Source organism: Caretta caretta, chromosome 2, assembly GCF_965140235.1.
Source record: "Caretta caretta isolate rCarCar2 chromosome 2, rCarCar1.hap1, whole genome shotgun sequence".
In the NCBI taxonomy this organism is placed as follows: domain Eukaryota; kingdom Metazoa; phylum Chordata; order Testudines; family Cheloniidae; genus Caretta; species Caretta caretta.
The window spans coordinates 114,320,520-114,334,424 of record NC_134207.1 but is presented as its reverse complement, the minus strand read 5'-3'; the positions used below and the strand labels follow the sequence as shown (position 1 = coordinate 114,334,424).

At 40.8% G+C, this 13,905-nt stretch overlaps 1 protein-coding gene across 15 annotated transcripts in view; it reads left to right on the top strand.

Annotated features, from left to right (window-relative positions):
* Positions 1-13,905, top strand: part of HIVEP1 (HIVEP zinc finger 1) — a 184,149-nt gene that overhangs the window by 117,448 nt on the left and 52,796 nt on the right. For 11 of the 15 annotated variants that reach the window (XM_048839838.2, XM_048839839.2, XM_048839841.2 and 8 more), the window contains one exon: positions 335-388. The exons of the other annotated variants lie outside the window; for them this stretch is intronic. In XM_048839838.2, the coding sequence (XP_048695795.2) occupies positions 335-388 (54 nt within the window). The remainder of the gene's footprint in view (positions 1-334; positions 389-13,905) is intronic. 15 annotated transcript variants of the gene reach the window in all.

Sequence of the window (13,905 nt, the reverse complement as noted above, 5' to 3'; positions counted from 1 at the left end):
TTCCTGCATGCAATACTAAGTAGGAACATTTAGCATAAAATGCCTCATTTCATGATTTCAATTCCAAATTTGGCACACTGGAGAGGAAAGAAAAAAAAACAGTCTGTAGGAAGAATCTTTCATTGGACTAAAGATTTTGGTGTCAAGATGTTGTTTTGGAGGTTATTTTGATATTTTGGCTAAACATATGTACTGAATTGGAATATACTATAGCATGCCTGTTTAACAGTGGAGGTTAGAATTGCTCCATTGAGGCTTTGGCATTACATAAAGTGGTCAAATGTTTATTGATCTTTGATCCTTAAACTTGATGGATTTTTTGCTTGCATTACAGTCGCACAGGCACAGTCAACTCATGGAAGTGTTGAATTTTGGGGCAGCGAATTCGGTAAGCTCAAGCCTCCTTTCAACATCCCAGTCCTGATCTGCCTCAGACTGTGGGCGGCAGAAATTCTGAACTCCCACCCAGCCTCCCAGGCTATTCCCCAGGTTGTTTCCTCTTTAGGTAGGAGGTAGGGGATTTTTTGGGGTGGGGGTGCGGGAGTTGTGTGTGTTTTGTTTCCTTTCTTCATGGTGGTATATACAAATGTATAAGTAATCGGATAGAACAGAGAGGAAGAATGTGTTCCTCTCCTAGCAAAGCAGCACCAACTGGTCATGTTGGGTTTCTGTTTTCTGTGTCAAGTTTCCAAAGCATCACCTGTAGTGGTCTCTGAGTAGTAAAATCACTCTCTGCAACTGTAAAATCACTCTGCTTCAGCAACTGAACAGCTGGTTTCTGTGGATTTGGGGTATTTGTACCAAGGAAGAGGAAATGCTGCTGCAAAGTTCTGGGGTGTGAGCCTTCCTGGCTCTGCCATTTCTGTCTCAATCTCTCCTTGTTAAGCAAGGCATTCTTTTGTGGCTGGAGCTCTGCCGGACATGACTTCCTTCAGCCAAACCTAGAAGCTAACTGTCGTAAATAGAAGTCTTTTGTTACAAGGATGACCTTTCTTGGGCCTACTAATTAAATTATGTCCCCACTCCCACCCTGAACTACTTCTGATAATTTTTCTAGGTGGTATGAGTCATGACATTAACAGACTTAACTTCAGGACAGCATCATCTTCTCATCTATATCCAGTCATTTAAGGCAGTGGCTCTCAACCTCTCCAGACTACTGTACCCCTTTCAGGGGTTTGATTTGTCTTGCGTACCCCCAAATTTCATCTGACTTTAAAATTACTTGCTTACAAAATCAGACATAATAATACAAAAGGGTCACAGCACACTTGCGGAAAAATTGCTGACTTTCTAATTTTTACCATATAATTATAAAATAAATCAGTTGGAATATAAATATTGTACTTACATTTCAGCATGTAGTATATAGAGCAGTATAAACAAGTCATTGTCATTTTAGTTTGTACTGACTTTGCTAGTTCTTTTTATGTAGTCTGTTGTAAAACTAGGCAGTTATCTAGATGAGTTGATAATAGAGGGAGGGATAGCTCAGTGGTTTGAGCATTGGCCTGCTAAACCCAGGGTTGTGAGTTCAATCCTTGAGGGGGCCATTTAGGGATCTGGGGCAAAAGTTGGGGATTGGTACTTCTTTGAGCAGGGGGTTGGACTAGATGATCTCCTGAAGTCCCTTCCAACCCTGATATTCTATGATACCCCCTGGAAGTCCTCTGCGTACCCTCAAGTATATGCGTACCCCTGGTTGAGAACCACTGATTTAAGGCAAAATTCACTTTGTCTTAACCGTCTTCTATTTCTGGGAAGAAATAGTATCACAGAGGAACTTTCTGATGAGTCCAGGCATTATGTCTTTGGGATCTTCCCTGCCTTATGCTGTGATATTACTGGATTGCTAAGGCTGATCTTATCTCCCCTTGCTGATGAAATATCTCAAATTCATATAAACTGTGAGGAGGAGAAGCCAAGTGGAACACCTTCCTCTTTGCCTGCACATTCTAAAGCTGTCAGACATCTCACTCTCCCTGCTTGTTCATCCAAGTTGTACACATTGTTGATTCCTAGATGAAACATTTTAACTTCCAGTTGTCTTGATTGAGCACTTTTTCTGGTCTAGCTTTGTTATTTCCAATAAATTACTTTTTCCTTCTGGCTTCAGTGTATGTTTAAGTGCTACAGCTATTGTGAGTGGGCAGTGACAAGGAGGTTTCAGATCATCTATATTGCTGTCCCTTAAATTATTTTCTCTCTTGTGCCGGCGAAAATGTGAGGTAAAATCGTTCAAGTCATCAGTAAAAGATAAGAAATAACTATTCTTCCTTCCCCTTGCTCCCATTTTTCTTTTAATTATTAGAATTAAGTTCTTTAAAATGCTTGCTCGTCCTCTCTCTCTCTCTCTCTCTCTCTCTCTCTCTCTCTCTCAAAAATACAGGTTCAAACAATGTTTGAGTCTTCTTAACTACTGGTTATTAAGGTGAAAATATATCAGTCTAACAAACCACAAGCATGAACATTTCTTGATGAAATGTAAAAACCTTACTCGTTCAGAAAATACGCTTTGCAAAAGACTGGACTTAGCTGTAAGGAGTTAAGATTATGATACTAGCAACATCACACTGCCTCTAAGATATCCTGTAGAACAGAGAGAAAATTGTCAGTATCACTTTGGACCACTGTTTATTTTTGTTTCTGTGTTGTCATGGCTAAGATGCGGTGGGCAGAGTGCATGCAATTGTAATTTGATTGGTGGTGGGAGTTGGGAAAAAGAACAAGGAATAAGAGGCAGCTGTGAAAAGGGAGAATTCACAGGCAATGTCTTCCTCTGTGTAGCCACTTTCATGGTTAAGTGAGGATCTCGTGGGCATATATTGTGGTCAAGATTTTTGAACAAGATGGAGACCTCTGTTTGGATACTGCAGGTACCACAAAACATTTTAAACTATTTAGAAGTTCTTCAACTCTATATGTATTGTCCTGGTATATTGGGATTTCCAACTTGGCAGCAGTAACTTTAAAATATAGAATGGCTGTAGTTTATTTCTAGACACCCTATATATAGATTCATAGAGTTTAAGGCCAGAAAGGACTATTAGATCATCTAGTCTGACCTCCTTTCATTGGCCATTAAATCTCACTCTGTTAACGAGTTGATCTTCTTAGTACAGTTTGCATTAGTATGTTTTACATACAGTAACTTCACAGCCGTACTTGATTCTTGTAAATCTGATCTTGTAAATACTTTAAATTGTGCATAACTTTAGATAAATGAGTAGTCCCATTGAAGTCAATGGAACTACTTACACAAGTGAAGTTATGCACATGCCTAAATATTTTGAGGTTCAAAGACTAAAGGCTTGTACAACTTGTATGTGTGGACTGCTTTAACTGAACTATCACAGTTCTAGCAGTACAATACACACACCAACCATGAATGCACCTATACCTTATGGAGTTGCTTATGCCTGTACAGCTTATTCCCATAACGGAAAAGGAATAAGCTCTTCCAGCATGGTACCTTCGTACCCACACTAAAAGTGGTACCTGCATAACTATTTTGATTTTAAAAAGAAATTCACACCCCTAACCAATAGTAATATTGGTACAAAAACTATGTAGAAGAAGCAAGCCTTAGAGAGCTGATCCAATGGTCACTGAGGTAAATAGAAAAATTCATAGGTTTTAGTGGGTTTCTAGTCAGTGTATTGGATCCTTTGAATGTTGAAATAACATTTTGTTTTATTGACTTATTTCCAATTGTGATTTATGTAAAAGCAGATTACGTGGCTTTTAAGGTTTCATTCACCTCATGAAGAAAAAATAATCTTAAAACTTCTGTTCAGAAAAGCAATTAAGCACATGCTTGGCTTTTTAAGCCCATTGGCCAAGATTTTCAAAAGCGACAACTGATTTTGGGTGCCTCCGATTTTGGGTACCCAACTTAAAATGTCTAAAGGGGCCTGATTTTCAGAAAGTGCTGAGCACCCTCCCTCTGAAAAAAGTCAGGCCCTTTAAAGTGTTTCAAGTTTGGCACCCAAAACCATTAGTTGCATTTTAAAATTTTGTCTGTTGACTTTAAGGGGACAGTACTGCGGTTCTCTTTTCAGTCAGCAGGCCTAGTGGTCACGGCTTGCTGCTCCAGTCCTTTTTTATTCAATGTGTCCGGAACCTTCTGAATGGGGTTCAGCTGGATCAGCCTACTTGTCAATAACCCCCTAGTCCTGCCCATCCCAGGGCTAGCTATAGGGGAATTTGGGGTGTGTACGGAGACATGGGTCCACCAGGTGCCTGCCCAGGGTCCTTGAAAGTGTGATAGCATGGGATGGCCTACATTTGGCCCACCGCCTGCTCACCTTCCTCTGGGCCACTTCCTATCACACCAAATGGCTCAGTTTATGGCATGGCTGCTGTTCACTTGTAGTCCTTAGCTTCAAACCCCGGAGTCTCAGGACTAATGTAGGTGACCCTCTGATGCCCATCCACGCAGTTCTCACTGCCTCTTGGGCAATGTCTAAAGGGACAGGAGATAGACTCACAGCTGGACCTCTGTGGAAAGGGCTTCTTCTCCTACTGTAGTAGAGCAGTGCCCCTCTAGGAAATTGCTTCTCTCCTCCCTCCTGCCTGGGCTACTGGAGCTCTCTTTCTACTGCTCCTTTCCCCAGAAACATGCTCTGCAGTGCCTGAGAGGCAGAGCTTTCCTGGCCCAGTATTGCTCCAGCCTTTCCCCTGTATCAATTTTAGTGTACAGGAACTACTTGTCCTTAAAATTAAGCATGTGCTTAAGTGTTTTGTTTAATTGGGGACTAAATTTGGGTAGAATATGATCTTGGCCTCATTAATTATTTTCATGTGTGTGTGTGTATGTATCGACACTTAAATTTTTTTTTCAACTTTGAAGGAAAAAAATATTTTAAAAACTTCTGTCATTATTTGAATGTCCAGTCTGCTGTATGAGGTTTAAAAAAGTTGGTCAGTTACAGAAACAAAAGGTTTTAGCAGTCTGCTGTTAATTTAAATGAAGATCCTTTGGCTTTCACCATTTAGACTTACTTTCTGTATCTAGCACTCAAGTTTTCTGTTGTTTATTCATGAAAACACACTCACAGGGATGATTCATAACTGTTTTGCAATAGGCTCAGAGATCATTGCTGTAATTAAATAGACATCACATATAGGAATGTAGAAATATTTTGAATATTTTAAAATACCAAGTCCCTAGAGTTTCTAATTTTAGTTTGCGGAAGACCTTAGCAACGGTCTGCCTCTCTTTTGACAGGCTTGCACATCTTTAACTGCATTCTTTTTCAGAAAATATGCATTTTAATAGTAAATGTTGGCCCTAGTATATGGATTTATAATGTGTTTTAAAATACTTCTAAAGAATAAACTAAAAATACTAGAAACTGAATAATGTACTATCTGTTCGACTGTAAGCCAGAAAACTATGAATCCAAAAGGTAACTTTCACAGAGTAGTATTGGAACGGAAGTAGATACCTTACTTCTGCTCTCTGTTGCTCTTTCTTTTTTTATTCAAGCCCACAGCTTTTTTTTTTGAGAGAGAGAGAGAGAGAAAGTGGATGTTTAATAACATGTGGGTTTGAGCAGACTTTCAGACAGGCAGCTCTAAGAATTACTGCCACAGAGCCACGGAGCACAAGCCAGTGTCAGGTTCCTTGGTGAATAAAAAGGAAGAAAAATTCAAGTAATTTATATTTTTCCTTTATTTGTCATGTTTATTGTATTACTGGGTTGTTGTTTGTATTCTACTGCTCTTCTTCATGTGCATGGAGCAAAGAGTAACTGACAAATTGCAGGTCTCTGAAGTGATGTGTAGAAATCTTGGCAGAGTCTCTTGCTCACACTTGAATGCAGAATGAAGCAGAGTAACCATAGGTGCTGGAACTATTTTTGTAGTGGGGGTGCTGAAAGCTTTTACCATATATTTCGTTGTTATTACTACTTCAAGCCAGGGGATGCTGCCGCACCCTCAGCATCCCTAGTTCCAGCATCTCTGAGAGTAACCAGGGAGCAGGGAAGAAGAAAGGGGAAGTGAAAAGAAAGCAAACCAAACCAAAAAACAAGGAAAAATGATAGTGGGAAACGATTAGAGATAAGCTGGTATGGGGTCTGATGGGAAAGAATGGAAGTACAAGTCAAAGAGAGCCAGTACAGCACCCTGGGACTGCTTTCTGAATACCCACCATCTAGATACATGTGGGTGACGGCTTGGGTGACCAGATGTCCCAGTTTTATAGGGACAGTCCTGATTTTTGGGTCATTTTCTTATATAGGCACCTATTATCCCCCACCCCCTGTCCCGATTGTTCACACTTGTTGTCTGGTCACCCTAGCAACAGCTGCCGTACTGCAAGATAGACTGAGAAAAAATGTTTTAAGAAATTTTATTCGAATTTGACCAAGAAGCATTTGACCGGCCAACGGAAGTATTAGCGTTCACAGAAGTACAGTGATTTGGAAGGATGAGGCTTTTGTAATTTGATGAGGGAGTTTATCAGTCTGTGATTGATTGCTTCTGTCTTGCCCAAATGCAATTACTATTTAAAAGCAAATCAATCTCAAACATTGCATTACTTTGATAAAGATTTTTGTAAATTAACACAGTTGTATAATGAAGTTGTGACAGATATGACTATTTCATGCAATATCCATAAAAACCTTAATACAATAAGATGTGTATTATTGTGGGCCAGGATTATTTGTAACCTTTCTAGAGGGAAGGTGTAATGTCAGGCCTCGGAGTTCAAAGGGCTATATTGAAAATGTGCTGGACAAAAGTGGGCTTTTGGTTCAATAAGTGTGACTATCTCAGGGGAGGTTAATGTAAATTCCCCACCTCCATCTATGCAAAAACCCAGCCTTTTGAAATTAAGCCCTGGATGTGGTTCATTGTCTGTTCATGGAGATCAAAGGCCTGAGCTGAACTGCTCAGCCTGAGTTCGGGTTCTGAATTAAAAATGGGGAAAATCCAGTTGCGGGGTTTGAAAGACTACCCACATATCAGAGCCTGAGGATGGAGTTGGGGGCGTCTTCTGATACATGTTTGTGCATGTGTGCAGATTGTTTTATTTTTATAATACAATTTTTCTGTAATACTTTTATTACCTTTAGAATAAATGTGCTCAGAAAGTTTTGTGGGGGAATTTGTAACTGCTGGCAATTACACTGTTCATGGTCTTTGGAAAGAAAGCAAAGCACAGACCCTGGCCTGTTTAGGTAGTCTGCCTTGTGTTTCAGAGGAACAGCCGTGTTAGTCTGTATTGAGCTCATGCTCAAATAAATTGGTTAGTCTCTAAGGTGCCACAAGTACTCCTTTTCTTTTTGCCTTGTTGTGGATATCACAGTTTAGTCAGGGAACTGTACAGCCTGGAAAAACCCTGGTTAGGAAGGAGTGAGGCACAGGTGTCTGCCCAGAGATGTCGAGGAGCTGGAAACCAGTAAGTGGGTTACCTCAAGGGGCCTCAGGCAGAATACATGTGTGGATACCCTGAAACTGTGAGAGAAATATCCTCAAGAACATTTACCCAAAAAGGTAGAAAAAAGTAAAAATATAGGTGAAGATTGGCTGTAAGGGAGCAGTTCCTTTTAAAAATAAAAATACTGTAGCTTGTGCAATTAGCAAGCATAAGATGAATATTTTTCACTTTTCTATAGTGCCTATTTTCAGAGGATCTCAAAACTTTCTGAAAACAATTGAAGTTCAGAATACCATTAAGTGCTTTATTTACAATATTTTATAGATAAGTAAACTGAGGTACATTTTAACACCTTCCCTGGTCAGGATCACAGAGGGAGTCAATGACAGAGCCAAGAATAAAAACAAGCAGCATGACTCATAATTCCTGCTGATTCAAAGTTCTTTCAGTATGAAAATCCCACTTTCAGTGATTGCTGAAGAATGAAACAAATTATAAACCATTTCTACAAGTTGTTTGCCTTTTGTGAGAGCATTTCTACACAGTCTTCATTCCCCCCCCCCCGAAATATACAGTCACCATATATTAGTATGTCTTTACAACAGATGGCACTAGATAACCCTCCAAAACTCTTGAGATTATTTTCACAGTGAATTTGAGATTCCTAATTACTGAATTGATAGAAGCTAGGCACAGGTCAGATGTTGAAGCATTTGTACTTGTCTTAAAAGACCCTGTCCACTCTAACTTTTAACCAAGTTTGTTAGTAGTTTACTAACGTGGTTGGGTCTAAATATGATGTGTGTCCTCACACAACATGTTTCAAACCAGAGTAATTTCACACCATTTCTCCCCACCAGTGGCACGTGGTTGCCTTCCTGATTTAATTAACGGTTTGTAGCAGTTTGGACAGGACATTTTACCCTTGTGGTACGACATGTTCGGCCGCTGGGGCATTCCTCTTCATGCTGCTTATTTCCACTCTGGGCTTGCCTACATGTGAAATGCTGCAGCTGTGCTGCTATAACGCTTCAAGTGTACACAATACCTGCGTCAATGGATTCTCATATAGGCATCGGTAATCCATCTCCCCAAAGAAGCTGTATCTACAGAAGAATTCTGTATCAACAAAAGCTTCTGTATCAACAGAAGAATTCTTCTGTCAGCCTAGCACTGTCTACACCTGAGGTTAATTTGTCTTAATTACATAACTCAGGGAAGTAGATTTTTCACACCCTTGAGCAACAAAGCTAGGCCAGCCTAATGTTTTAGTTCAGACCAGGTCTATGTTCTTGTTCCATGGGCACGCTATCCGTTCTGCTACAGGTGAGCTGCCTAGATTTTCTCGTACAAATGCAGGCAGTACAGTAGGTGTGGAGGTATGGTTCTGAGAGCAGAAAAGCTGCAATATGTGTATAAGTGGAGCTGTGTTCCTTGCACCCTGTTAACATGACAAAGCCTCTTTCAGGTTACAAAATCACAGCTAAAATTTTAGTGCAGGCAGGGCCTTTTTTTTTTTTTTTTTTTTTGTAATTACCTTAATATTTTCTCTGACTCATGTCAACTGTTTTGTTTGTTTGACCCCGGCTTAAAAAAACTGGCAATAAATGCTGCATCTTTTAAAAAAAAAAAAAAAAAAAAAAAGGCCAGTAATAGTAATATTGATGGCAATTTATCGATGTAAGACTCAGTTAATTGCAATATTATTGAAACAATAAAACATCGTAATGAAGGCAGTAATATTTTGGATGTCACTTAGTTGTTTGTGATAAAGCATTAAATACACGGTTTATCCAAACATATGTATTACCGTGGGTTCCTATCTGAGTCCGTGTCTTGTGCACAAGAACAGCAGGAGCTCCTGTGGTTCTAGAGTTCAGAGGCACTAGGTTCTAGTGACATCCCCCAGAGGCAGTGGATCCCTTACAAGAGTGTGGAACTTGATCTATCCATTGCCTACTCATTGTGGTTAAATTTCCTCTAGCAAATGGGAGAGAATAACCTTTTCTGCCGAATCCATGTTTTTGTTTATATAGAAAAATGTATTTAGCCCTGAAGATTGAAAGAAAATCTTCTAAATGTGAACTGGCTGTAAACTAAAGCATTCTGTGCAGACATCAAGCCTGAAACAAGCCTGTGAACTGCCTAATACCCAAATTCTGGCCCCACCACACAGTCCAAAAAGCCAGGCTATGTGCTGGGACATTTCTCTGAGATGAAGTGAGAGGGACTCTATTTCCTCGCCTTCTCTCCCAGCTGTTCTGGTCTGCTGTTATAGCTTCAGACTGAAGCTGCCTCTGCATCACTTATATCCCTGATACATGGAGCACAGGATGAATAGTGGATCTACATTGAATCTGCCAATCCCACCACTAATTCCCAACTGCACTGTGGCACATCACAGTCCCCTCCAGAGCTGCTGGTCTCCTTGTCTTATAGGAAGCATATATGACATGTGTGCTTTCCACCTTCTGCAGAATAGAAGCAGACTGATGCCTCTCAAGAGCCACTCTCAATGTACAGAGGAGGAGGCAGAATTCATCCATACTAGAAGTATGACTGCCACCATTCATCTCAATGGGATGTTAATTGTAAAAATTCTTCGCCTGTCTGTATATTCTGGAATAAGAGTACTTTGTTGGTGCTTAGCTAAAGAAAAAATATGGAGTGGACACTTATTTCAGAAAAGTGCCCGTACGTGTAGTTAAGAATAGCTGTTCCTGAATAACTCCATGTGTTTACAAGCCCATAGTACTACCCCTCAAACTACCATTCATTGGAATCTTTTGAGGGGCATCTGCCTCCCACTCTTCCCGTACCTTTCCTTCACTTTGAGCATCAGCAGTCCGTTCGGAAATCTTCTGGCTAGTGACCTACTGGTTTATTTGTAAAGGTTTGCAAGGGTGAGAGAGCACTCATATACAATTACTAGCTTCCACTGTGATAACCATCATCAATGCTACTTGAGGTGGTGGTGTTGATTTTCTGGATACTTGTGCATTAGGAATAGAGAAATATTTAGTAGATTAGAATAGGATACAGAGATGAGGTAAACAAAGGTACATAACAGCAAGTTTCATATACACGTGTGTGTGTAGAGTAAATATTCCTATTTTATTTTTATTTTATATGTGCTATGTTACGCTGTGCTTTGATGCATGCTCTGTACAGAATAATATATGCCTATGCTACAAAATTATACTTTTGCTTGATATTATAAATCATTTGCTATTCAGGAAAGCCCTGAAACTCCCAGTGTATGCCTAGTTAAATAGAGCAACAAGTGTAGTTAAATATGGAAATAATTCAAATTTTGTTAGTTTTGTTTCATGAATACACAAATGGAAAATTTTAAACTTGACTGATTTCATTCATCTGTGGTAGTAGCTCATCTGAAAAGATATCGATAAATCCAGTCACAAAAATAACCATGAAGGAAGGTGTCTTCATTCCTCGCTGTTGCCAAATGTAGAGGCGGGGGGGACAGTCCTGACAGAAAAACAAATTTGTTGCTCAGTGCTTCATTTGTTCCACTATAATGATTTGTATTTTTAAACAAGCACAAAATGAAGGCTTAATTTTACCATGACTGGAAAGGAGTTGCTATAAATCCAAAAATATTATTTAAATAGCTCAGTTTCTTTATATTTTCTTTGCAGAATTTCATATATACCAGCATAGTGACTTTTGTAATATTTTACAGCATCAACAAGCAAGAATAGTTTTCAGGGAAAAAAACATCTCTCTCAATCTAATCTAATCAGAGAGTCTAGATATGGAAAATACCTATCCAGTCACCTGCTCCATTTCCCTGGTAGTACAGGATTTACTGTAACTGACTAGTCTTATTTTCATGGTCTTAAACTGAAAGAGATGAAATCAGTAAATAGTATAAACAAGTGAATTACATTCTGGCAGTTTTAATATTCTAAAGTATCCTTTATAACATAAGGTAGGCTAAAAAATAATTGTTACCTGATGAAGCCTCTCTAATTCGAAAACTAAAAATTTAGAGCCTGCAGATACGCACAAGTCTCTGTACTTGTTTGCATAGAAAACCAATATAATAAAGTAAGTTTGAATAATGAAGTTTGTAGCTTAAGCCATTATTTTTAGGTTTAACTGGCCAAAAAAAATTTAAAGCGTTTCAAAAAATTAATATCTATGGTCCACCCCTCCAACCCAATCAGTTTGTCACAGTTTCAGGGCCACTGTACCTGCATTTCCTCTCTGTGGTCTACCAAAGGCATCCAATTTAGGCTTCCCACTCCTACCAGTCACCTCTCTTGCGGAGACCCACATCTCACTCCCTACTGACTGGGGATTTTAAGGCTGAACAACTCCCTGCCTTACTTACTTACTTAGTGATATCCCCAGCAGCCAGACTACCTAAAAAGACCAGTGTCTAGGCTTTTTTTCCTCTCCAAGGGCTATACCCAGTGTATTGCCCACAGTTATAAGTTATCACACAGCTCCTTCTAAGCAAGCACATTTATTCTTTAGGTAAAAGCATTGCAGAGAAAACATATAACAATAAAAGTTGCTACACGCATGCTAAAAATCTTACCAGAGGTCACCTACATTCCCTGTAAGCTGCATGGCCACGCGGCAGGCTCTCAAGGGCTGCACAGGCAGGTGGAGAAAGGCACCCCCCCCAGGCCTGCCAGAACTGCCGGGGAGAGGAGCCCCTCACTTGGCCTGACCTAGCCCAGCCCCACCAGAGCAGCCGGGGACAGGCGCCTCTCGCCCGGCCCCGAGTTGCTGCAGTGAGAGAGGGCTGGGGGGAGTCCTCTCTCCCCACCACAGCCCCGGGGCAGCCTGCACCCAAAACCCCTCATCCCCGGCCCCACCCCAGAGCCCACACCGCAACCCTCTGTCCCAGCTCTCAGCCCCCTCCCACACTCCAAACCCCTCAGCCACAGCCCCACCCCAAAGCCTCCAGCCCTGAGCCCCCTCCTGCACTCCGAACCCCTCGGCCCCGCCCCCACCACATGAATTTTGTTATGTGCACCAATATGAAGGTGATGTGTCACCCATCACCTCCATATTGGTGTACATAACAAAATTCATTCCGCACATGGATGTAAAATATTAGAGCGAACACTGGAGGTCACCCCCAATACCAACATAGGGCTCTGGTAGGTTAAACCCACAACTGGATTTTCCCTCATGGTTACAAGTTATAGATTCATAGATACTAAGGTCAGAAGGGACCGTTATGATCATCTAGTCCGACCTCCTGCATAACGCAGGCCACAGAATCTCACCCACCCACTCCTGCGAAAAACCTCTCACCTATGTCTGAGCTACTGAAGTCCTCAAATCGTGGTTTAAAGTTCACAGTTGTCTTCACTCCAGAACCAGAACAAAGGCTGGGCAGATCAGTTGCTTCTTTATATAGCTCGGGCCTTTTACCTTGGCCTTCTGTAACAAGTAATCAACAGGGTATAACCATCTACTCAGGGTATAGCTTTAAAAGGCTGGGTTTTTGCATAACCAGAGTTGTGGACTTTACATTTGCCTCTCCCTAAAAATTCCCCCCAAAATCAACTGAACACTTGTCTCCAAAGTCCACGCTTTTCTGGCACATTTTCAGTATAGTCTTTAGAACTCCTAGTTCTTACATCTGTCACATTTTCCCTTATAGAGATTACATACAATCCTGGCCCACAATAAGACATAAACTTAATACAGTAGTACAGGATATTTCAGGAAATTGCCCTATCTGTCATAGTGTTTTCGCCATCTTGTCATATGGATGTACTCTGTGTGGCCCACATCACATACATTTAATTTATCCTTACAACACCCCAATGAAGCAGGAAAATATTAGGAAAATATCTGTTTTACAGACTGGGAACTGAGGCACAGATAGATTAGTGTGAAATCTGCACCCCATTTAACTCAACAAAAATTTTGCCATGGACTTAAATGGGGACAGAATTTCTTCCGAAGGGTATGTCTGCTCTGCATCTGGGAGCAAGCCTCTAAGCCCAGGTCCACAGACTTGTGCTAGCAGGACTTGCTCTAGCATGCTAAAAATAGCTCTGTAGAGCCCCCTCCTGCAGGCTCCAGCCTGAGCCACAACATCGATGTGGCTATTTAGCATGCTAGCGCAAGCCCTGTTATCACAAGTTTGTGGACCTGGGCTGGGAGGCTCAGTTCCTGATGAACGTTGAGTGACTTGCTCAAGGTCACATAGGAAGTCTAGCAGAACTGGAAACTGAACCTAGATTTTCTGAGTCCCAGTCCCAGTGTCTTAACCACACAATCATATTTTCTCAATGAGCAAAGTTGGGTGACATGGTGGTAAAAACAGCATTACCCAGTTAACATCTGTACTATTATTGTTGCTCATGCTAACAGAGCTAATTGATCGTAATGCAGCAGTGAGATGTTACTCAAAAGAAGCTTAGCAGTAGTAGCTGAGAGAGAGGTCTTGCAGCTAAGAAGATAAAATGTTAACAGTGGGAAACATGGGGCTGGTCTTAGGTGTGTTAGCAACACAAGTCACA